This window comes from Ochlerotatus camptorhynchus, unplaced genomic scaffold (genome assembly GCF_037179485.1).
Source record: "Ochlerotatus camptorhynchus isolate MF236.1 unplaced genomic scaffold, CSIRO-AGI_Acam_v1.1 ptg000361l, whole genome shotgun sequence".
NCBI lineage: Eukaryota > Metazoa > Arthropoda > Insecta > Diptera > Culicidae > Ochlerotatus > Ochlerotatus camptorhynchus.
The window spans coordinates 11,599,351-11,625,420 of NW_027040849.1; the positions used below are offsets into that span (position 1 = coordinate 11,599,351).

The 26,070-nt window shown below is 38.6% G+C and overlaps 1 protein-coding gene across 1 annotated transcript; it reads right to left on the bottom strand.

Moving 5' to 3' along the window:
- Positions 1 to 17: 17 nt before the first annotated feature.
- Positions 18 to 10,629, bottom strand: mge (translocase of outer mitochondrial membrane 22 homolog mge). The gene is made up of 3 exons (XM_065231918.1): positions 10,232 to 10,629; positions 9,862 to 10,062; positions 18 to 360 (listed from the first exon to the last, which is right to left on the bottom strand). Exons 1-3 carry the CDS (start codon positions 10,358 to 10,360, stop codon positions 43 to 45), a joined length of 648 nt encoding a protein of 215 aa, XP_065087990.1. The 5' UTR covers positions 10,361 to 10,629; the 3' UTR covers positions 18 to 42.
- Positions 10,630 to 26,070: the final 15,441 nt, after the last annotated feature.

A 26,070-nucleotide genomic window follows, 5' to 3' on the forward strand; every position in this document is an offset into this window, starting at 1 on the left:
TTTGTTTGTTTACGTCACTGCTTAATTTATCGGGAGAGAAGATTATCGGGCCGCCATCGGAGGCATCGCTGGCATACCACCGGGGCCACCTCCTACGGCTGATCCGGGACCCAGCAGGACCTGCTTCTGTTGTGACTTTTGCATCTCCTCCATCTGGGCCCGTTCCACCTCGAACACGACCGGAGCGAACAGGATCATCGAGCTGGTGAAGAAGATCCACGACGCATTGCAGGTGAACTTGTACAGGGTTTTGACGCTGGCAACGGACAAGTCCGTCACGGCACCGCTAACGGTTCGCACTCCCTCCGGGAACATCTCGGTGAGGCCCCACAGGCGCTCGGTCAACGTCTCGTCCGGCTCCTGGAATAAAAATGGGAAGGAAAGAAACCCGTTAAAAAAAGAATTGAACCTAGGAACCTTATATGAGTGTGTACTGTTAATGGGGTCTTGTAGGGATGTTGATGGGTCTAACGCGTTATGCCGTTGTCATAACGGTCATTTGGTATAACAGTCGTGTTCTGGGGAAAATAGCACTTGTAGCTGTTAAAAACACGGTTCCAACATTACGGTAGCTGGCCAATTTGAATCTTTCCAATGTCTAGGACAGGGGTTGAAATGGTTGACGTTTTTTACTACACTCGCTTCGTTGTCGTGCGTCTTTTCGTACTCTCATGCTCTACCGTCGTCTCTCATAGGCTCTGAACAATTTGGTGGATTATTTTAACTTTTGGTTAAAATTTGACAGATGGAAAGTTATCGATGAACCCTGCTATCACAGGAGTGGAACTTCGGATCAGAAAGTGGCTCCACTTGTCATTTGCGAACACTAGCGAACCTAGCGGTAACTTAGAGTTACATTTTCCTCGTGTGTGCAAAAATGTGCTGCCGAGACTCTCAACAAACCGTCTCCCGTCGCAACGAAAACAACATGTGACGAGCGAGAAAGAGACACGCGAGAATAAGATACGAGCGAGAAACAAAGGCTCGCGCTGATCTCATGTGCCTCATCTCATGTGCTACGATTAATGCTAGAACTGTAGAGCTCGAAGTTCTGGAAAGTGTAGGTAAGCAAAATACAGGCTGTTGAAACTTGGTTGCTTTGACCGACATTTCATTTGCGTTTGCACAAACCATTTCTATTTTAGAGGAAAGGTAGCATATATTTGCAGTGCTTAAATTCTTGTAAATTCTCTAATAGCAAAAGCTATTAATTTGCCGGTCAATTAGAATATTCTTTGTTTATTTTTTTTCCGGTTCAACACTTAACTGCACTTGCATGACTAACATCTTTTGACACGTTATTTTCAAAATATAAAATGGACAAAAATTTGTTTAGTACGGGGATTTACCCGTTGCAAGACGTTCACACATTTTCAACGTAATTTAACCATTCATCGGCAACACAATATATTGTTAGATGGGATGTTTAAAATACGTAGATAGATTATATCGAAATGCTACGAATGCAGCAATGGTATGATAATTCAATGGGTGGAAGAATTTTTTGCAGAACATTTTTTTCTTGGCGTATTACCTTTACGCTTTCACTTGTACTTTGTTACCATTACTTTAAAAATGTTCAGATTTTTTTAATGTGCCTCATGTGATCGAGCATTCAGATAAATTCTATAACAGAAGCGGTAACCACTGAGTTATGGCGCGGTCTATGCTAAATAGCTGCAGCAAAATAGTGACATGAGCGGGCATCGTTTTCTTTAACTCAGGTGAGCGTGTAGACCAGTGCAGTGATATATTTACCATTCCAATTCTTAATATCACCAAGTCTACCGACCTTCTGTTCCGTTCCTTCAAATCGCTTTCTGGTTGGCACGGTACGATCTAGGTGGCTTCTGCGTGTTTCGATGGCATCGTTTTCGCGTCGATGTCCGTTATCGCTAAGAAGAAATAACCTTTTCGGTTAGGTAATGGGCGACCTTGCCTTTGTATACCAACAGTGTCAGAAGGAAGCACCTGAGTATCGGCACCAATTCCACAAAGTGACCACCAAGCGCCACCATCTAGCTACAACAAACCAGAAAGTGGTACAGCCATTGCTACAACCTGCAACAGATCAACCAATCAAATCACCATGTTGCCAGAGTGTATGGTTTAAATTTGAAAAATACCGTGTTGAAAGTTGATCTATCCATTTGAAAAGTTATGATATTCAAAAACTTAAGCACATTCTTAAGTCATCCTTTTTTTAGCAACTCACTAATTCAGATCAGAAGAACATCAGCAAATGCTGATCTTTTAAAACTTCCTGACTGTCTACCCGAGCAAAGTCTGTTAACAAAATGAAAGCAAATCGATATTAAAGTTTGCAGTTCCCATCATAATGAAAACTAATTTTGATTTCAATTTCCGCGACAGACGTCTGATATCATATTGTGCTTTCATTATACAGTCAAGACTTTTTAAATAAAAACAACTTAACTTGAAGTTCTGCTGTTAACGTCTTGTTTAAAATTTAATTTAAGTTCATCTGTTGTTGAACTAACCATTATTGTTTATTTATTTTGTATAACACATTTTAGGTCGTTAGTGTTTTGCCCGGGATGAGATTTGAGCTCAAGTCTTTCAGTGTGAGAAGCATGGATGCTAACCATTTACACCAGGCCCGTATACAGTTAAACAACATGAAAGTAAAATCAGTAATCAAATTGATTTAATTGATAGCAGGATTAATTTTCCGTTTGATTCAACAGTGTAACATTGTGCTCTCATTTTTTCTGTGTTAACCGTTAAGTCAACCAAAATGAGATCAACTGGAGTATTAAAAATAAGTTACATCATAACAGCAAATTTTGATTTCAATTTGATCTTTAGCTTTGCTCGGGTAGGGAGCATATCTGAAAGAATATCCTGTTACTTATGCAACGTTTCCTGAACATCTACAAAATTTCCTTAACTTTTAAAAAATTTACTCAAATTTCGAAGTACCTTGAAATTAAACGATGTTCCAAAACCTTCAACTTTATTGAGATTTTTAAGATCTCTGACAAACTGCTATGAAGTTCCCTAAACTGAAACGAAGATCCCTGAGGTTTTCTATCTTTACGGAATTCCCTGAACTTTTTCAAAATGCCCTGTACTTCTATGAAGTTATACGCAGTTCCTCGAATTATTACGCAGTCCACAAAACTTCATCAAAGCTTGCTTCACGTTTACGTTTCTCGTTGATTTTCCGCAAAGTTCGAGGCACGAATTTTCCTGAATTTGTACGGAATTCTCTGAACTATTTCAAGTCCATGAGGGTTCATCAAAGCTCTGAAGTTATAAAAAAAAGGTCCCTGAATAATAAAGAGGTTCCCTGACATTAAACAAAAAAAACTTCTACGAAGATACCTAAACTTGTATAAAGTTCCCAATTCTACGAAGTTTTCTGAAATTTTCCATGATCTCAGAACTTTAAATAATTTCACTAAATTTAGCTAATGATTCATCTGACATATGTTAGTCTTAATGCATAAAACAAAATATGATAATAATACCAAAGAAACATTCAAAATCAAGACAGTATTCTTGTGAAAACAGTTAACGGAACATTAGAGTCAAACGAAGCATAAGTGTTACTAATCAACTAGGTGTATGAAGTATCGTGTCTTATAACTTTTTCAGGTACGTAGAAGAAGAGTTATCGAAGCAGTTCGATGAAACTCTACAAAGTTAGCTGAACTTTAAAGAAAAATCTGCACTTCAAGAAACTTTCCTGAACTTTTAAAAAGTTCTCTGAAGTACCACGAAGTTTCTTGAAGCACTACAAAATTCTTTGCAACTCGGATAGCAGTTCGTACCTTGGTGTAGTGGCTGTAGGTGCATTGTCAGACAGCACCAGCAAATCAACAAAGGAAGTGGTAGAGGTGCTGCATGAAGAGGTGGTGATAATGGACGTGTCCTCAGGAGGCCGATAAAGCATGCAAAAACGAACATCAGCATCCTCGGCAGAAAGGGTTTTTCGGAGATTCGATGCGTTGCAAGTACAAAAAAAATATAGGAAATCGATTTAGATCTCCATTGTAATATTTGTTTAGTCCTTCGGGTCCGCAGAGCTTTCTTGCTTCTTTCTTTCTTATGACATGATAGCCTCGATTTTTTGTCTTATTATTCCAATGTTGTCTGCTGAGTAGTAAATGAACCATGTCAGAAGAACATCATCTTCCTAATAAATAAATAACTAATTTTCCTAGCGTTCAATTTTTCAATTCCCACATAAACTTCAAAGGGCCAAGTGCAATATGAGTTCGCATCCTGATGAGAACAAATTTTGTGAGAATGATCAATCGTTTGAACTTGGTGGAGCTAAATCAATATTTTGAACCATGAAAATTCCATGCGCATGGATCGGTAAGAAATAACCCCGCCGGTAATTGGTTCGTAATCGTTTAACTCATCTTCCACTTGAAATACTCCTATAAAACCACAATCTCTCAACCCTCAAAAACTGAATACCAACTGATTGAAATCAATCAGTTGTACCAGCATCACGAGAATGTGACAGGACTACAACAGTTCTCTGCTGTTTTTTATCACCAACCAGCCACTTTTAGCATGCACGCAGGACGTAGGTACGCTGCCGATCTCCCTGGAGCTCGCCGAGCTTAGCTCATGAGACACAGCACATGTGACACGAATGAAGCACGTAGGAACAAAAAAGAAACGCAAAATAATACGTCTCGAAATGTACCAGGCACCTACGATCTTATAGAAAGCGCGTCTCTATCACGCGGGATGGATGTACGTGTACATTAACTCTGGGTAGAAGGCATCTTCTGCCTGCAGTTAAGATAGGCAGCATGCTAAGATAGTGTGAGTGCACATAGAAAGCCCGTGTGGAACGCTACCACAACACATAGCTTGTTGAGCAGAAAAACGAACCATTTTTGATTCACCGATTTGTTTGCACATCCCCTTCTGTTCTGTGCTGCTATCCAAGCATGGTTATTTCTGACAGACAAGAAGTTAAATTTTGACAACCGTGGGTTGAAAACCGGTCGATCGACAGCACGGGGATTTTCGAACATAGAAAATAACTTTCGAAATGTCACTTTTAACCACGAGTTAAATTTAACTCGGCAAATGATGCACAGCCTTACACAACACAAACGGTAGAACAACATTCGAGCAAAAGAAAGTTATCAAATAACCACAGACAAACAGACATAACACATTGCATATTTCTCACTGTAAAACATCGTCTGTTTGTCTGTCAAATAACTATCATATCCAAAATGTCAGTTGAGCATCTCATAATAAATTGCCCTGCACATCAAAACCTCCGAGACCAATACGGTATCGGTCTCAGCATCAGAGACGCATTATCCAATGACCCAGACAGGGAAAGATCACTTCTCGACTTCCTTAAAGACACAGGCTATTATCAATATACGAACAATGACACGACAACGGACGAACGACGGCACTTGGACAACACCAGCACCAGCTCTCTAAATGATATGTCAAACGGAAGAACAACGATGAAAACCCCGCAGGCTACGGACATTGACTCTCTCTCTCTCTCTCTCTCTCTCTCTCTCGGAAATTAACCACAATTCCAGAACAACATGTGAAAAGGGCATATAAGCTTTTTGTAAACAAACCTTCTTATGCCCTTTTCTCGTCACCCATATGACACCAACGGAAACTTTTAACATCACCGTGTAGGGGACACTTTCCCCTTCCCGATGATATTGCTGGTTTGCGTGAGCGACACTCGGTTGGCAAGAAAAGGGTCTACAAAGGTTTGTTTACAAAAAGCTTGTATGCCCTTTTCACATGTGGCTCTTGAATTTCGTTCACCTTCCTTATTGTTAATACAATCGACACAGAACTCTGTGATACTTAAACTATGTAATTTATTTATTTGCTCTCTCCGGGACCCCCTCAGGAGCCCTAATCCTTCAAAGAGACGAACCAGCTAAAGGCTGAAAGTCTATAATAAAGCAAAAAAAAACTATCATATGACATGTGTTATTTCGTTCTAATTCCTCAATTTGGTGTAAATTAAACCATTTCTGATCATAAATGTTATTACTAGGACATCGTTGCATTCTATTTTCAGAATTCACACAAGCACAACGTCAGCAGCTTTTATTATGAGGAAAACCAAAATACATACATTCGCGACGGTCTTCGGCGACAGTGTCGTATGACAGAGCCTGTCATATGGCATTTTAGTTTGGTACTGTAATTTGACAGCTTGTTTTGCAAGTGTCGGAAGCAAAGACAGTCGATTATCACAGAAAATGTGGCGACAACGGTGACCGCTTACAAGACTGGTCTTGGCAGCGCCCGAAGGCGGAACCAAGAAGACCAAAGCTGCCTTTGCGAGTTTACGATATAATTATTACACACTGTCAAATTTATCTCAAAATTTCAAAAAGTGGGGTTTTTTATGACGTTGGACTACGTCTGCGTGGAATATACTACACTCAAAAAATAAATCACATTTCCAATGGAAAATATCCATTAGAATTTCACATAACTTTCATGTGATCTCATAATTAATTATATGATTTGAGTAGTAGCTATACTGAAGATCCGAGAGATGTCGCCCCTTCAGTGGTAGGAAAATCATTTTTGCAGCATGGAGAATATCAGAAAATCCACGATTTGTGACTACACATGCTTTCACAGAAGAAAACAAATAAACGAGTGTTTACCTTATCACCATAGTAATGTACTCGTGCAATTTTTGTGCACCTAAAACTGCCCATAAAGATGATAATGAATAAAAACTGAAAATTTTCATGCATTTCCAAATGGTTTCCTACCATTCCCATACATTCGAAGTGACTGGCCCTCTGGATGTGGATGATGTCAAAAATAACAAAACATGATTAATTGGGAATCGCACTACAAAATCACATGAACCTTATGTGTACAATGAAATTTATGTGGTTTATCACATAGAATTCATGTGATCATATGAATGTTATGTGAATTTCAGATAAAAATCATTAATTTTGTTATTGGAAAAATATCATGTGCATTCCCAATGGAAACTATATGAAAACTTTCTCCGGTGTACAAATCAAAAAAATTTGCAACGAAATAGTGTCAGATTTTAAGCGCTTATAGCTTGGCGGATGTATGGATTTCAATGCTTATCACAGAATTTGATTCAAATTTGATGTAAGATTCATTTGGTATAAATATTATAACAGTTGACCATTGGTAAACTATTTCATTTTGCAGCGTTTGGTGGGGCAATGGGAGCGCAAGTCAATCCAAAGCCGAGGATAAAGGACGGGTAATGGCTGAATAGTCTATGCGGACCACTTGAACACCATGGGAAAAGGAAGGGATCGAAGAGGCCGGTTATTGGGGGGTTTTGAGGAAATGACACATAGTGATGCTAAATGTAAAGAAACCGAAAACTCATCTCCCACTGATTCATCCTTTCACATATATACCAAATTGATATTTTAAAGCAATAATCAAAATAAACAAACAATACATGAAAAGGCTAGTTGCCAGTTGCTAACTCTTCTGTTAATCCACTTAATGCTACTAGGCTGTCTAAATTTTCTTATTTAAGTTCGTTTGATGATTATGATATCTCATTAGCCTAATTTAATAAATAATTGAAATCTCTAATCTACCTACCATGCTTTATTAAATACCTGCACTTGTGAATGTAATCCAACATTTAACGTGTTTCAAGTTGTTTTTGACTTTGACCTATATTTAATATATATTAGTTCGTCCCAGGTGACACCTTTAAGTGACTAAAATGCTTCACTTTGAAGTTAGTTTTCTAGCTGATTTTTAAATTACATAGGGTAAATGCTTCAACTACGCTCACACGTTTCCACTATGTCGCACCACAAAAATACGTATGGATATGTCACAATAGAAGCACGCCACAGTGGAAATCCCGAGCCATAGTTCAAACACTTATCCCAAATCAAAATGAAGCACATATAAGATTAGTTGCAATACCATGTACAAAAATGATGTTGAACATTGTTTCCTGAGTAATACTTCAATGAAAACAACAATGAAAGCTTGTCACGCAAATAGAAGGAGCACCAATGGGCACTTTCTGAAATATTTCAATAGTATAATTCCCTTGCAAACCCAAATAAATCTATCTGCGTAAAAATAAATAAAATAAGAGTGATTTTCGGCAAAACCCGCCAGTATAGCACCCAACGTCAGTGCCTATACGTAAGCGTACTACAACGCGGCTTTCAAATAAAGGAGTAACAAGTGTGATACTATCACTTCAGGCTAGAACTTTGGTTCTCTTATGCAATGGTTCATCAGAGAGGGGAAGCTCAGTAATCCTCATCGCATGCTCATGACGCTATTCTGTCACGGCATGAGCCAACGATGCCGGACCTAAACCAACCGTCTCCAACGCTCCACTATGAAGCATAAGATTAGGCCCACCCACCAACGTCCAGGTTAAAAAACTAGCCACGGGGAGGGCAGTTGATCATTGGTAAACTATTGAAAATTTAACAAACTTATTGACCGTAATTAACCATTCACGTGCTTGATTGCAATCACTACTGTGTTACCTGACTTATAACGAATATACGTTGTATACGAGTACCCCGAATACAACGTATAATAATTCGCCTAATTTTACATTGCAAATGCTATGCAAAATTAGACGAGACATACGTTGTATTCGGGGTACTCGTATACAACGTATATTCGTTATAAGACAGATAACTTTTTTCCTTGATTTGTTTTCCGTTATTATATTAAAAATAACGAAAATCCATATCGGACCATAAGGGCCTCCCCTTATTACCGTTGTCACTTCACGGTGAAGTGATTCCCATTTGATTTACACGGCAACCACTTCACCGTGAGTGACAACTGGTCACTTCACTTCGTTTTCACCGTGAAGTGACACCCGTAATAAGGGCCTGATATGCGATTATAGGCAGTATAGAATAACTTCTCTGAAGAAAGTAGATGCTGGAATACACGATAAAATTATAAAAATAAAACATTCAAAGTGTTTTTATGTCACTTCATACGCGAAGTTTGCGATTTTCAGAGTTGGTTGGAAATGCTAACATGAAGCTTTAGTGTGATAATTTATTGGGTTAGGCAAAAGGTGTGCGTTTGACTTTGTACTGTCGCATTAATGGCCCTTCGCTCATTTTCAACTTCTATTCAATTTTCATACTGCCGTACTCTAACGGAACTATCCACCTACCCTTTTCTAAAGATCATTCTAGCTAATAAATTATCACACTAAAGCTTCATGTTAGCATTTCCAACCAACTATAAAAATAAAAGTTTCTTGCCTTGCACCAACATTTACATACAAGTTTCCACATATTCCACAGATATGAGAATGTTAGAATTTATTCTAAGAAACACTGCATCACATAATGGACATTCAGAGTAAAGTCGCTATATAGCCGACTATAATTCAGAGTGCTTTTGGAGACAATTTGAGTTGTTTGTTTAAATTTCAGTTTGCCAGGGTAGCAACATTTTGTCAGGCGTACTACTATGATTAAAATTAGTGGTGCAAGTTGCATGCAAGCTGATCTCCAAACAAGTGAATCGATAAACGCTCAAATATCGCCACCTCTTATGGTGATGGAAATTCAGGATTAATTCCTCCTTTCGTTACGTTTTTCCTAATACTGTATGCACTGCCGGTGGATGCATAAGTGTCTTATATTCTCTGCAACTTCCATATAACGTTAGGAAACATATTTCAAGAGAAATTACAATTGAATCCTAATTTCGTCATCGTTCAGTCGATGTGTGGTAAAAGAAAACACCCCAAGAAATTAGCACACCCAAACATCGTGACGATACCCGAAAGAAAGCAATGCGAGCGAATGCGACAAAAGATAAAAAAAAGACGATGTTAGTACTTACGTCATCGAAATCGTCGTCCTTGCTTTTGATAGCAGCTGGTGCCGTGGCCTTTGAGGTTGTACTAGCTGCCGGTTGGGGCTTTGGTGCTGCTGCTGCTGCTGGTGTTGGGGCTGGGGCGGGGGCTGGTTCTGGTGCTGCAACTGGTGCACTCGGAGCTGGAGCAGTTTCCTCCTCCGCATCTTCCTGCAACAACTCCTCTAACTGAAAACACACAAAATGACCCATTCATTCCATTGCATAATCACGCACCAGTCTAGTAAAAAAAAATCTCAACACTGGAATCGATCGATTCAGTTCTTCATCGGTTAATCATGTTTTCAACTTCACGTCGAACAAAACCCTCCTAAATTTACGCTTTCACGATTCTCACCGTAGCCGTTTTGCGTTCCGGTGTGTCATCTTTGCTGTTGCTAGCCGATTCCATTCCGCTGTCCTTATCGGTTGAAATTTCGTCCTCGTCCACTTTATCCACCAGCACGACCTCGGGATCGGAATCCATTCACACAGAGCTTGCTGCGCCGCGTAGTTGGAAAGTTTAAAGCAGAAATTATAAACTCAAAGTTCAAAATGCACACTTCCGTTGCGAAGTTCCAAGAAAAATTCAGTGTTTTGCTGGCACCGAAAAGATTCTAGCCGGTTTCGTTCGGTTTACATTGAGGTTCCCACGGAAAAAAACACTTTTATCTCGAGATTTTCACCGCACTTCGCGACACGAAAAACACATGCATGCGACCGCGAACGCACAGAACAAGAGGATGGGTGAAAAAGGAAAAATCGATTGCTCGTGAACGTGACAGTTCTAGAAGTGACAGAACTCAGCTGACAGGAACAAAAACTAATCTCTACACGAGGAGATTTCTCGCGTCACTTTTCAAATCGACCAATGTATTGTCGTTCAAGTTGGACATCGGAAAATCCCACACACGACATTCGATTTTACCCTCGTTCTGTACGTTAATCATAACGTCGGACATAGTGCGCTGAATAGCGCATCATTGTGTGAATACAGCGCACTATGTCCGACGTTATGTTTAACGTACAGAACGAGAGTAAATTCAATTGGCGCGTGTGGGATTTTCCGGTTTTCTACTGAAACGATAATAACAAATGTAAACAAACCGAGTTAAGCGATACAAACTGTTGCTCTTCTATCATTGTATGTCATACAAAAACATCCATCCAAATTCACTTTCATTTATTTAAGATAATCATACACGGAACCAAATTTTGTGCATTTAAATCAAAAATATAAATGTTTGTTCTCTAAACATATAAATTATTCAAAGTAAATTGAAAAAATGTTTAAAACAAAAATAAATATGTTTGTATTAAATTAAAAAGCATGTTTACTTCAACAATATATAGTTCAATCATATTTGATTGTTTATTCAAAAATATCTATTGTCGTTCCAACGGATAATATTTTTGAATCAAAAATATACGTATTGACTTTTAACAACACTTTTGTCAGGAGTACTCGCGGTAATTTGTTGTGCTACACGCTAAGAACTACAACCATAAATATGAGTAAAGTTTATCAATAGTTGGACAAACTGCACAAACTCATAATATAAGTGAACTACACGTTAACAAATATAAATAAATTTTAACTTTTTATTTATTAATTTTACTCATTTTCAGATAAATTTTACCAATAATTCTTAGCAAATTTGATCTACTTTTGAGGTTCAGTTCTACGAACTCAAAAATAAGTAAACCAACTCATAAATCCGAGTAAACGATTCTTAGTGTGTCCTGCCTTCTTCCTCTTGTTTACATTCGGCAGAAAAGTGCGTTAACTCCAGCCGCTCCAGATATTTTTCGGATCAAAAAACGGTCTGTATTAGTGGTAAATTAGAAGTTCAGGATCCGGAATCACATCACGGTAAGAAACAAATAGTTCTAGTTTGATAAAACGTCGAAAGAAAAACGAAAATGCGAAATGGATTCTGGATTCTGAATCTGATCCGGATCTTCCTTTTTCTTTCTACACTAAACGTAACAAGAGGCTGGTATAAGACAAAATGACATTTCACCGGTTTAATCTAACTGGAACATAGATGCAGATCTTTTTTTTCTCGCTATCCAAGGGTGAAAAATCACCCTTTACCGTGTGTGGAAAAATATCAACTTGCTCGACTACCATCAAGATGGATTCCTTCAAAAGATCCGTTTCAATGACCGATTGATCGCTGGCTGGGAAAACCGCATGTAACCGATTGCTTCATTAATACGGATCGGAATCCACCTTGATGGTATTCGAGCAAGTCAATATGCTTCCGCACACTTCAAGAGATGATCGTTCACCCTTGGATAGTGGAGAACCCGAGGGAGAACCTATGCTGTAGAAGGCAGGTAAATCAATTTCTGGTAAAAATGTGGTACTGTAGTACTCCCTTCCGTTAGGCTAATGTAAAATTTCATTAGGGTAGATTAAGCAAGGATCCTGTGAAGGATTTACTGATCTTATCACCTAGTTCCAGCAATGTATTCATGCATTCCTATATCGTGTTGCCAATGCTGTGCGGTGAGCGGTTACTGGGAATTATGTTTTAGAAACGTTTTACTCCTGCTTTTTTGTTAATTAACTTTTCTGAATTCGTAACAATATCGCAGATGGATTTCAAAGACGAAGTCGAGGAAGTCACTTATGAAACGCTCGAAGGTGAAAACGCAGAAGTTGTTGATCTGCTGCTTACATTTGGATTGTCAGATCATAGTATTTCCTCGTTCTTGGGTACTCTTATTTTTTATTGTTGTAGTTTATTAGTCTTACGCAACGTTCTGGAGAGGTAAAACATGTTTTAAAGCTATCTAGATGAAATTTTTCTTGTTGATAGTTATAGAAACAAGTTATAACTCTGCTGTCTGAACAAGGCATTATGTCTTGTTCAGACTACAGAGTTCTAACAACATTTTATAATAATCATTGACTAGAAAAATGTCACCATGACACGCCTTATAACATGTTATATGTTTCCAGTTTGAACATAGCATTGTCATTAATATTTTCCACAATTCCAGAAAACGGATACACCGTGGAGCTGCTGAAGGGAATCGAGAGACGAGAGATCGAAGACTTGATTGGTCCTCCCCATCTAGCTGAACGGACAAAGCTTATGATTGGACTCAATAATTGGAGACAAGCACAGGTAAGCAAAGAATTTAGTTTTTCAGCGATCTTATGATCTTAAACCTGATCCTATTAAGGTGACACTCTGAGGAAGCCTTGGCGTGAAACTTCAAAAGCACAAATGTTAGCTTCCATAAAACACACAAACATGAAATTGCTACTCCTCAGTTTCTGCGCTTTAACGTTCGCTGCGTTCCATTTCGCTTTTATCCATTCCATGTGCTATATTACTTTTGAGCAATTTTTAGTTTGCACGGCGTGCATATTAGTGGGGTTTAAACTAAAAAGTGTTCAGTTTAAAAACGGTTAGATCACCGGGGATCCACGGTAAACCTTAAAAATAAATCTGTATAAAATAACAATCAAACACTATCCACAGGGTCTTCCTGCAGTATCAGCACCGCTGTCAGCTATCGAAAATTCGCACAAAACAGAAAGTTGGTTGGCAAAAATCAAACGTGAAGATTGTACTGCTAAATTTCTGATACAATCATCGACGAAAGGAAGGTTGATTATAGAAAGCTACCAGAATAGGCACGTGTTGACAAAAATTCAAAGAAAAGCAATAACGCATATTGTCGTTGACGAGTTTAAAGACGTTTTCGGAAAACTCACTCGGAACGAATTGAATCTTAGAGCAGCAGAGCTCAAACAACTGTTTCCTTCAGAGTCAGAGGTAAGTTTTGAATTACTAAAACCTGCTCTGGGAGTATTCATTTAGTACGTCGTGTGAACATGATAGAAAATTACCCAACCTCTTTTGCCATATTTTGCCTATACAGAGGAACCCCGCTAATCTGAACTACAATTCATTCATATTAACGGGGTTCATTCTTAATTTGAACTTCTAGTAACCCTATGATCATAAGAAAATCATGTTTCTGGTAGTCATGTTTGCAGTTTTGTTTTTATTCTAGGTTAGGCTAGGTTTGTTTTATTACGGAGGCTTTCAGCCTGGGGTTGGTTCGCCTCCGGTGTTTTTATTCTATGTTTCGTTTAACAATGTTCCATTTTGCTTAACTCCGTTCCATGAGATAATAAATGCTTGAACCATTTTTAGACGGGTTTAAATTAAAAAGTGTTCATATTAAAAACAGTCAGATTATCGGGGATCCGCGGTACTTTATACTTTTCTCGTCTCAGATTTCTAATCCTCCTTCCCCCTTTGAGCATGACGTACTTATTGAATGCCCCCTGCCATCTTAAGTGAGATCTTAAGAGACTTGAAAATATACAAACCCTAGTACAAACTCCTTGAAATCTGACTTTCTATCACGTTTCTCAGTATACCTGGTATCAGCCATCTGTGGAAATTAAAGGGAATAAAAAAATCAAATTGGGCAGGCTGGCACGAGGTTGCCTTCACGACAGGAACTCCAATTATAAACCCGAAAACCACAGTGAAAAAAAAATTCATCAACATACCCCGGAACAACCTCACGAAGAAGACCTTCTTTCCGAAGCAGCACGTAAGTTATAGTAATAATTTTCAAACCGAAAAAATTCAAAATAAGTCCTTAAGTTGATTGATCGTTTCCGTTCAAAGATTTTCTCTTTTGTTTAAAATGCTATTCGTTATAAAAACAAACTAAATATTATCTTCTCAAACTATGTGGTGAAAAAAAAAAAAAAAAAAAAAAATATATATATATATATATATATATATATATATAAAGGGTGATTCAAATATGATCCACTATTGAGGAGGGGGAAGGAATTTGTGATATAACGTGTAATAGGTACGTGAAAAAGTCAAGACACAAGGGGAAGGCAGGGGGCTAAAAAAATAAATCTTTTGGATATCATATTTCAATCGCCCCTATATATCTATATGCTTGCTATCCTGTTTTTTTTAGTCATGTTTCAGTAGACAATTTCACAATATCATAAAAGTCAGTTGATATTACCTTCATTAGGACCTAGCTGGAATTTCATTACATTTTTATCAGTTTCAGAGTACGAGCAAGTAAAAACCTGGATTCGTCATCATGAGGATGAGTGGACAACCGTGAAGGAAAAATGGGCTGCTACAAGCGCTTTTCGTCTACTCGAAATTTCGAAGCATAAAAATCGATCGTGTGAAGAAATTCTTGATGCCTTCCCAACGCTACGAAGACCAGATGGTTACCAGCTCATACAAATTGATTTCAAATCAAAGTTTCCAAGCAAGCACAATTTGCTCTACGAACGTTGAAACAACTTTCGAACAGGCATCAAATCCATTTTGAACACCGACATAACTGATCCTACAGCAAAATCCATTTTGACTCTTCTTGATGACAGCTCATTGAGTGAAGGTAAATCGACATTTTAAAACCAGTGCATTTCTGATTATATTTTTTTATATGAATTGTAGATTCCTGTGACTGGTTAACCACAAGCTTGCTCGCCTATTTATTGCCATGCCCTATGTTGACATCTCGGGAGCATAAGAAATGGAGGCCAACGTATATGGACGTGCGTGAAAGTTTTATACTATGGATTCAAGGATTGGAGGTTTTGGAAACTGAAATCAATAGATTAAACCAACGTTATATGCGTTGTGATCAAACCCAACATCCATTGATCATTGTAGTTGGTCCAGACATGAAACAGATGTCTGTGTTTTTGGTTTACTACGGAGGAATATACTACAGCTTGCCAACGTTCCAAAAAGCGCTTGATATATGTTACAAAACATTCAAGATTTATGAAATTTCCTTTCCTCGACCATCATCTGGTGTATGGAACCTGATAAACCACTGCATCTACGAATTCGAACCTGAAAGTGTTTGCAACGCTAAAGTTATTTCCATTGCCAATGCAATTTCCACCAGAGATTAAAATGATTCACTGTACGCATCAAGGATGCCTGTGGAACGCACCTTCCATCGACGGATATATTCATCACCTTTCACGTATGCACGAAACAATCAATGGTTATTCATGTATTTTTGAAAACTGCTATCAACGATTTTCATCATTAAAATCGCTAAGACATCATCTGAAAAATTGTCATGATGTCATTGAATCGGTAGAAATTACAAGAGAAAAAAATGTTCAGCCCAGCACAAGCAAAATAAAGCCATCCAACACAGACATTGACGATGACATAGATGAAAATGGCCTAAGTAGTAATAATAACAAAATAGATATCAATCCAGAAGAGAAAAAAATAATCGACAGCATTTTTGACGCTCAGAAAATACGAGAAGAGATAAACCGAATGAGTATGCTTTTTACACTGAATTGGTTAAGTAAAGATTCCATTTCAAGAAAAGCCGCATTTGACATCCGAAAGGATATTCAAAGTTACATTATAGAACCTATTAAAAAGACATTTGAAATGATGTGCAACGCAGGTATGCTGACAGAAACATGCAAGCAGATTGTTGACGAGCTGTTAAGTGGATTTGATGTTTTTTCTGAATATAAGTACATACAGCAATTGAAAACCAAAAACCTCTACCAGGATCCTTCTTTTTTCACAATCTGCGAAGAACTCAAACCGGCAGTTACAGACAATGAACAGCACATGGTATGTTATTTTTTTGTTATTTTGGTAGGCTACTTTTTAAACTATAGTCTGTACGGACATACTTATTTTTTTTGCCAATGCACCGCTGATCAGCTCAGCATTTATTTTTACTGAGATCTCACAAAATTTTTGTTTCTTAGCTGAGATCTCAACGAAATTCCCGTTTGTTAGCTGAATCTCGACAAGTTTTTCACTGAGCTCCACCAAATTAAAATGCCGAGCTACTCAGCGGTGCAATCTCGGTAAAAAGATCTAAGTGTGTCGCATTAAACCCCGTAAAAACTATAGCTAATATTACTTAATTTAGGCTGTCTTGCAATGAGTACTCATACGTAAAATTTTCACCAGTAATCCTAGGTATGACTTATGATATCAAAATATTCTATATTACGTGATATGATATTTCTGGTGAAAATGTGACGTATGAGTAATCATCGCTAGATAGCCTATATTACATGTTACCTATACTATACTATTATAATAATAGTAGCTATAAAGCTCCAACTCAGATTAACTTTTAATCCCGTCCCTATTTGGATGACCTGTAAAACGTTTTTTTTTTGGAGTCGTGGTCTTAAATCTGGTCTCGACATCAAAGCAGCTACCATCATAAATGAAGTTCAGATATTCTATATCCCCAGTGTTTCTAAATTTAATTCAAGCATAACAATGTATATGGTCCTAAGTAAAATTGATCGATTCTCTTCATCGAATTTCTCTTTGAATCACTACGGACGAGTTATTAACGAATGAGAGAGTAGATTAATGCCTTGTTTATAGTACGTTCAGACAGCAGAGTTATAACATGTTATAACGGTTGTCAAATAATTGCAACACAAACCACCATCAAGATAGCGCTATAACATGTTATAACTCTGTAGTTTGATCGCAGTATGAACGTGGTATAAGGGAAGTTGTCAATGTTACATAGGATATTATGCTTAGTTGTTCATGAATTGTTGTATATTAATTTAGAGGATTCTTGTTTAATTTTAGGTTGTCGATCAAATACAGGGAGTTCTCATGCCAACAAAATTCATGCTTCAAAAATATCTCGAAACGGATCATGTTCTTCAAGCAGTTCGTGACGGTCTACGGGTTTCATCTGATGGATCGTTTAGAACACTGATTGATGGTTCTGTATGGCAGTCTAGAACAGCTGCAATGACTGATAAACTGGTAATTCCCTTGAATATCTTCTTCGACGATTTTGTAACCGGTGATACATCGTCTCCACATGCGAGGTCCACGTCGATTTGCGGAATTTATATGAATATACCATGTCTGCCTCGCTATCTATCTGGAAAAATGTGTAATATACTGACAGTAGGATTTATTAAAACACAAGACAAAAAAGATTTTCGTAACGATCAGACATTAAAAAGGATTATCGAACAGCTTATTGCATTAGAGGTAAATGGACTAGAGATTAATTCGAAGGGTAGTATAATTAATGTATGCTTTGTTGTCGGATTTGTTGTAGGCGATAATTTGGGCATAAATGGTGTCCTTGACTACGTCGAATGCTTTAGAGCCAACCACTTTTGCAGAGTTTGCAAAAGAACTCGTATTCAGACAGAAACCGACTGCGAAGAATATCCCGACTATTTCAGAACAGAAGAGAACTATGAGAAAGATTTAAGTCTCAATGATGTAGCGAGAACAGGTATAAAAGCAAGAAGCGTTTTTAACCAAATTCCTTCATTTCATGCAGTAAACAATTTCTACTTTGATGTCATGCATGACGTGTTAGAGGGGGTTGCGCTGTATGACTTACAGCATTGTCTGTATTACTTTGTTTACATTAAAAAATACTTAACTGTTGTTGATTTAAATCACAGAAAAAATTTGTTTGTTTATGGTAATCTAAATTCGGATAACATCCCAGATGATTTCAGAGAGAACAATTTAAAAAATAAGCAACTTAAAATTACTGCTAGTGAATGTAAAAATTTTGTTACTTTTCTACCTCTCATACTAGGGCCGGTCATTCCTGAAAACGATGAAGTCTGGCTGTTTTTTTGTAGTTTTCTGAATATTTTACATATTGTTCTTTTAAATACTTTTTCATACGAGTTGGTAGATAAACTTCGGTCGTTAATCAAATTCCATCACAAGCAGTATATACATTTGTTCAAGGACACGCTTAAACCTAAGTTTCACAACCTAACACATTATCCTACAGCAATATTGAAGGGTGGGCCACTTCGGCCACATTGGGCTATGCGCTATGAGGCCAAGCATAAAGAATCGAAACAGTACAGCAAAATCAATCAGAATCGCAAAAATTTGTGCAATTCACTGTCAATTAAGGAAAATTTTAAATTCGCTTATCATCTAGTAAATAAGTCGTTTATCACTCCAAGAATTGATTTGAGTATTGCAACACATAAAACTGCAAAATTTGAACTTGAACAAGAAAAGTTTATCAAATGTAATGCGTGCTTAGTACAAAAAGAATGTGTAACGTTTTTGTCGTGTTTCGAGAAACAAGGTGCAATCTATAAGAAAGGAACTGTATTCTACTTGCAAGCAGGGATGTTCCTTAATGTTTATCAAATCGAAGAAATATTTTTAGGAGATCATGAGGAATTATTACTACTTTGTGCTAAGTTCAATGCGATTGATTTTAACAGTCACTTACAGTCATTTAATATTGAAAAATGCCATTCATACAATGTTGTACGTATCAGTGAGTTTGAGTCAAGGCCAATCAACATACACATTGTAAATAATTCATCATATTTGAGAATGTGCAATTATTACAACCTCAATGATATTGTACCAAATAGCGTTGTATACTGATACAAACAAGTGGAAAATAATAAAAATAAATCAATGTTTCTGTAAGTTAAGCCAACATCAGTTAGGTAAAACACTTAGCTCTCAATTATGAATTAACTTTTTTGAAATGCTCTGTATTCAACAATAAAATATTTGACGTCTTTTTATTATTTACAACTGAAACCGGGCTACTTGGAAGTGTGATAATGCAAATAAAAGTGCACAATTAGTTGGTATTGTCTTGGTGTCTGCAACGCATTTAAAACTGGATTTAAATGCATCGAAGACACCAAGGCGATTCAAACTAATCGCGCACTTTTATTTGCTTTATTGCGCAATAAAATTCTAAAATAATTTCAAAATACGTTTGTTTTAAAAAAATGGTGCGTTTAAAATAAACATAACGATGTAGCTAACAAACATAAATCGCATGTTTAAAATAAACATATTTATGTTTGTTAACAAAGCTGTCAAATCAATCAAAAATAATACGTTTATTTTCAATACGAATATTTTTAAAATAAACGTAACATTATTTTTATTTTAAACCTTGATGTCACATGACTTCAAACATGGAATACGTTTGAAATCAACCGAGTTTATTTTTGTGGCCAGAACAAACTGAATTTACGTTTAAATTTACCTCAAATATTTTTGCTTCGATGATATATTTCTCTGCGTGAATAATGCGGGAAGGAACGATGAGAAACGGAAAGCAAAATCAAAACAAAACAGCAACTAAGGCTATCTGAAATACGCCTTTCTGAAGCTCATAGGGTTAATGGAATTTCAAATTAAAAATGAACCCCGTTAGTATGCACGATGTGAAGTTCAAATTAACGGGGGTCCACGGCATTTCATTAAATCTCGCATCACTTTTCAAATAGACCAATCTACATTAATCGATTCTCTTCATCGACTCTTCGTTAACATCAAAAACATGTTTAGCTGTGCATATCGTCCAATACGCTTAATAATACTCTCTTTTAATAGAATATGCCACTTTGCCTACGCCTGTGGTGTAGTGGTAAGCGTGACTGTCTCTCACTCCAAAGGGTCTTGGTTTAAACCCAGTCGGCGCTGTCGCGATTTTCTGAGGCATAACATCTCTGATCAGGGAAGTAAAACCGTTGGTCCCCGGTCCATGATACAATGGGTCGATAGGTGGGGTCCAGGTGTGGGAGATTTTTTTTTTGAGGTTGGTGATGTTTCGTTGTCTCATTAGAGCGTTGTCGCCAGTATGAACGGTAGTGCGTTTCTAGCTTCGTCTGGTACTTTTCGTGTTGGTACTTTTCAGTAATAATACGCGGGATATTACTGGGTAGAATTTGATCGGAAATACCATGAGTTGCTTGTTTCATGGTCAGATCATATCCAATTGAGGAACTGCCATTGGTGAAGTGAGCACGGTTTGGACTATAACAAGGAAGACACATATCCGGCGATATGTAGTGCTAGTAGATTCTCATAAATTAAAATTGTGTGTTCAGTCCAAGAATTTCTTCGAAATTTGCAATTATAAGTGTGTTTGTCACTACGCATTTGATTAGTATTCAGAGAGCCGGCTCCCAGAAACGGTTCTGGAGCTCAAGACTCATGTTATGCATTGAGTGCATACAGCCGAGAGCAATTCGCAGACAACGATATTGAATTCGTTCCAATTTTATTAGGTGACTTTTTCTTGCCGAGAGAATGCAGAAAGAGGCGTACTCTAGCATAGAGAGAATTGTTGTTTCATAAAGCGTTATGAGGTCTTCCGGATGAGCATCCCACCAGGTGCCGCAAATTAAATGGAGAAACTTTATACTCTGTTGACATTTTTGCTTCAAATATGTACGTAGTATGGCTATTCCAATTGCACAGGTATTCCAAATGCACACGGTGAGAATTCGATCCCTAGATTCCTAGTTCAAGAAGACAAGTTAAGAAGGAACTTTGTAATGGTCTATGCAAGTCCACAGTATGTGGACCTCTTACGGAAATCACACCGTCATCTGCAAGTTGTCTTAGGCTCTGAACCATTTGGTGGATTATTTTAACTATTGGGTAAAATTTGACAGATGGAAAGTTATCGATTAACCCTGCTATCTGAGCGTGGTTACTTCTGACAGACAAGAAGTAACATTTTGACAACCTTGGCTAAGTTCTTCTCGAAAACCGGTCGATCGACAGCACAGGGATTTTCGAACATAGAAAATAGATTTCTAAATGTCACTTTTAACCACGAGTTAAATTTAACTCGGCAAATGATTCACAGCCCTAGCGTGCATTGTTCTGCCAAACAGTTGTCGATATCTTTGGCATAAAAGTAATAAAGAAGGGGCCTCAGACATGAACCTTGGGGCAGGCACATGTTACTAATTCTGGATATTACCAGTTGTCCAAGAGAAAAGTTCATTTGCTTTTATGATGACAACATATTGTTCAAGAAACTATTTAAAATTCCAGAAAGTACGCATCTGTGCAGATTCTCTAACATAGTTTCAATGGAAACTGAATCAAAAGCCCCCTTAATGTCCAAGAATACTGAAGCCATTTGCTCCTTGTGCGTAAAGGCCAGTTGAATATTTATGGAAAACAGCGCTAGACAATCTTGTTCCTTTGCTCTTGCGGAACCCAAAGTGTGTATTTGATAGCAAGTTTTGTTATTCGACCCACTGATCGAGTCTTAGAAGGATCATTTTCTCCAACAATTTCTTAATGCACAAGGCATAGCAATCGGATGGTATGAGTTATGGTCAGACGCTGGTTTGCCAGGTTTTTGAATGGCTATTAGGTTCTGCAGAGTGACGTCACGAAGCGTCTTTTACCGATATTGGAGAAATGGCTGTAATGTTGGCCTATGGATCTAAGATTGGGCTCATTGCTAAAAATCTGCATTTTATCGTCGTTGGGACCGTACTAATGGATGTTTTTGGTTGCTATTGAAAATTTAGTCGATTGCTGAATTTATGTATGGGCCCAAATTAGGGACATTTAGGCCGACATTACATCTATAGACGTAAATCTAACACCAGTAGGTCCCGAAGAAATGTGCTCAACTTTTTGGCTCAGCTCTGGTACTCTCTTCGGTCCCAAGCTAATTGATGCACCCCTCGAAACAAAGGAAATCCACGAACCCCTCAGTTTATCATATTTATATAGCGAATCAAAACAAGCATAGTGTAGTACTAGAATTCCGACTAGAATGGGGTACGTTAATCGATTTGCTTGGGACAACTAGGCTAGTCAAGTAGTGAGCCAATTTAAAATCGTTAGTTTCCCCTATGGGAGATTTTTCAGAAGATTGAATTTAATCGCTTCCCGGTGAGGAGTTGTACGATGAAAGAAGAGCCATATAGAATTCCAGCATTGTGAATGGTCTATCCAGCGAGCCGCCGCTCGGAGACGCTTCTCGAAGAATATGTTGCGCTGGAACTGAGTCCGGACAGACCTTTTAAGCGAAATCGTATATCCATCGGATGGAGTATTCTTCACTCTCATTAGAAGATGAGCGGTTACGCATGTTGCGAGGCACCTTCCACAAGGTGTTTTTTTTTCCTTGATTTGTTTTCCGTCGATCTTGTTTTCCGTGCTGAGCACCAATGCTACCGACGCCAGGAGGCAGCTCCCACACCTGGACCCTACCTATCGACCCATCAACTCATGAACCGGGGACCAACGGCTTTACTTGGCGTGATCAGAGATGTTATGCCTCAGAACATCCCGGCGGCGCCGAATGGGATTGAACCCAGGCCTGCTGGGGTGAGAGGTAATCACGCTTACCACTACACCACCGGCGCCGCTATCCACAAGGTGTTCATTAAGGTTTCTCGTGTGAGTCTCTCGACGAAATTGCGCCAATAACCGCGTGTTTTAGCTTTGACTAATTGTTTCAGCTTTGTCTCAAGCTTTCAATATTCCTAGAAGTATGTGGAGGTTTTGTGTCTACCAAAAGCTTTAAAAGCATCAGATTTTTCTACATACAATTTTGTGCATTATTCATCCTATCCAGGTGTCTGGTCTAATTTTAAAGGATGCACTTGGAACGTTTCTTTTTTGTGCTTCCAGTGAGCTTTTGTAAAGGCTGACTAATAGTAAATTGGTACGCGCAAAAAGACACTGTAATTTCCATTAATGGTTGCTTTACAGTACTTTTATTAAATCTTCAAAGCTACAGCATTAGATGGTTACATTTCTCCAATTCGAACGAAATCTCGAACCTTCCTCTTGATGGAGCCCATCAGCGCCGCACAGTGGAAACGGACACGGAATCAGCGCATTTATTCTATTTTGCCCGCATTTGCTGGATGTTCTTGACTGCCTCGCCGCTTCGTCGAAGTTGCTGCTTTGAAATTGCCCAGAATTTTTCGATTGGTCGAAATTTTGGCAATTCGGAGGATTCATTAGCTAGGGGACAAAATCGATCTCGTTGGAAGCATACCACTCCAGAACCACCTTGGAGTAGTGGCAGCTGGCCAAATCAGGCCAAAAGATGGCTTTGCCCCTTTGCTTGCGGATGAACGGCAATACACGCTTGTTCAGGCATGCTTCGATGTAAACTTGGGATGTCATCGTCGAGGATGTGACGAATGGTTCCGTTTTCAAGTCACAACTGCAAATCGCTTGCCAAATCATGGCCTCCTTCGCGAACTTGAATCTTACCGGCACATCCCCACGTCCAGTTGCGATGTAAAACTTTAGACCGGGAAGCTGCTTAAAATCGAGTTTGACGTATGTTTCGTCATCCGATCAAAGTGCAGCCCTTGTGTTTCGTCAAAACACGGTCGTACAAAAGCCTTGCATGCTTTTTTTCCAACGGAATTATGGTTCATGTGCCGGTTCGGATGTTGACTGGCTTTGTACGACTTACATCCTTCCCTGGCAAGGATGTTCCGCACCATTTGAACGTATGCGTTATACCTTCTGGCCACATCTCGGATCGAAAGATCGGGGTTGGCTTTCACGCACCTCAACACCTTGCTGCGCAGCTGACGATTCCTGGTTCCAGTTTTTTCGTAGGTCCGCTGATTCTTTTCCACACTCATGGTTTCCTTGTAGGTTTTGAGCACTCGACAAACTGTTTTTTTCGTGATCTTCAGCACTTTAGCCAGCTTGGAACCGGACCACTCCGGATTTTCCAGGGGTTTGTCCACAATATTTTTTCTTCTTTCGAGTTCCATTTGACGTTATTTCTGAACGCGATCGACTACTTTGATCAAACTTGTACCAGTTGTTCTCTATTGAAATGTAAACAAACCTCTGCCAAAGATTCTCGATTTCCAGCACTAGAAGCGTGCTAGCGGCGCGCGAGGGGTGTACCAATTTACTTTTAGTCAGCCTTTATATCAAATCGGCAAGGAATCGATATCCTTTCAATGGTGGAAACGTATCTATTGAGTAGACACCGATTGTCACTGCCGTTACATTTTTCTACCAGTCAATGTTCCTTGTAAGATCAAATGGAACTCGAGATGTTTCTGCAGAGTAAGGGCAACACTTAATTGAAATGACGATTGGCAAACAAATTTGCAAAAGTCAAGTGGGGGTTCATATCACCCAGAATCAAAACTGGGGATGGAAGAATCAAAACTATACTCCAGAGTTGACTACGGCTAATAGAGGTGCTTGGTGGAACGTATACTGAAGCTATGCAAAGATCTTTGTTCTTCACCTTTGGCAAGCGACGATTGCGACGCCTGATAGAGCACTAAGGGAAATTTTGTAGAAAGGGTAGCACTTTTTGATACCCAAAGGGTGTCCCACGCCAATATTATTGGACATATCTCAGCATGTAAGATGTACAACAAAAATGAGCTGTGTTTGTTCACATCGACTGATACTGAGTGGTTGCGGTACAAGCACATATCGTCGACAATAGACGATTGTTGTGTATCAGAGAACGCTTGCGCAAAGAGACTAGGGTGGGGAACGGATTCGAAACTCAAATGTCATAAAATACATCCGTAGACCATAGGTCCACCGTTGTATAATTGGCAATGCACCCGTGTACTGAATGGGAATCGTGGGTTCGAATCCCACCGGTGCCCATAGATTTTTTCGCAAATTTTCTCACACACACGTCTCTTACCGATAATATGTGCTTACCTCTCAGTATGTTCAAACTTCCCATAAACAATTAAATTGACTGCAAAGTCGCTAAACTGTAAATCAAAAATGTGAAGACTACTTTTTTTCGACAACATTTCTCTACACTTTGAAATGCACAGAATTTCAGAAGAACCCATTCTTTTAGGGTGCTCCTTTCAAAATATAGAATCGAGCTCCAACCTATCATAGGTCCTATGTGGCGTAATAGTTTATTTTTTCTTTTTGATTTATTTCCGTCGATATTGTTTTCCGTACTGAGCACCAATGCTACTGACGTCAGGGAGGCAGCTCCTATACGTGGACCCTACCTATCGACCCATCAACTCATAGACCGGGGACCAACGGCTTTACTTCCCTTCCGAAGAAAGGTGTGATCACAGATTTTAATCCCGGCGGCGCCGACTGAGCTTGAACCCAATCCCTTTGAAGTGGGAGGCAACACCGCTTAACACTACACTATCGGTGCCACTATGTGGCGTAATAATTAACTAATCAGAAACCGTCAAATGCAGACTGAGCAACTTTGTCGACGATCGCTAATCCAAAAATTTATGTCCAAACTACCGGCTACGTCGTCCCACTGTGCATCGTAGTCGGTGATTCTAGCACGCCATGTAGCGATTTCAACTCTTTGCTTTTCGTTTGATCGTAATCGCCTTTCGAATTAATTCGTTTTGCCTCTATC

Excerpts from the sequence above, each read along its gene's own strand:
- mge (XM_065231918.1), bottom strand. The coding sequence starts at position 10,360 with ATGGATTCCGATCCCGAGGTCGTGCTGGTGGATAAAGTGGACGAGGAC. Across the intron at positions 10,063-10,231 it reads CGGAACGCAAAACGGCTACG|TTAGAGGAGTTGTTGCAGGA; the intron begins GTGAGAATCGTG and ends GTGTGTTTTCAG. Across the intron at positions 361-9,861 it reads AGGACGACGATTTCGATGAC|GAGCCGGACGAGACGTTGAC; the intron begins GTAAGTACTAAC and ends TTTTTATTCCAG.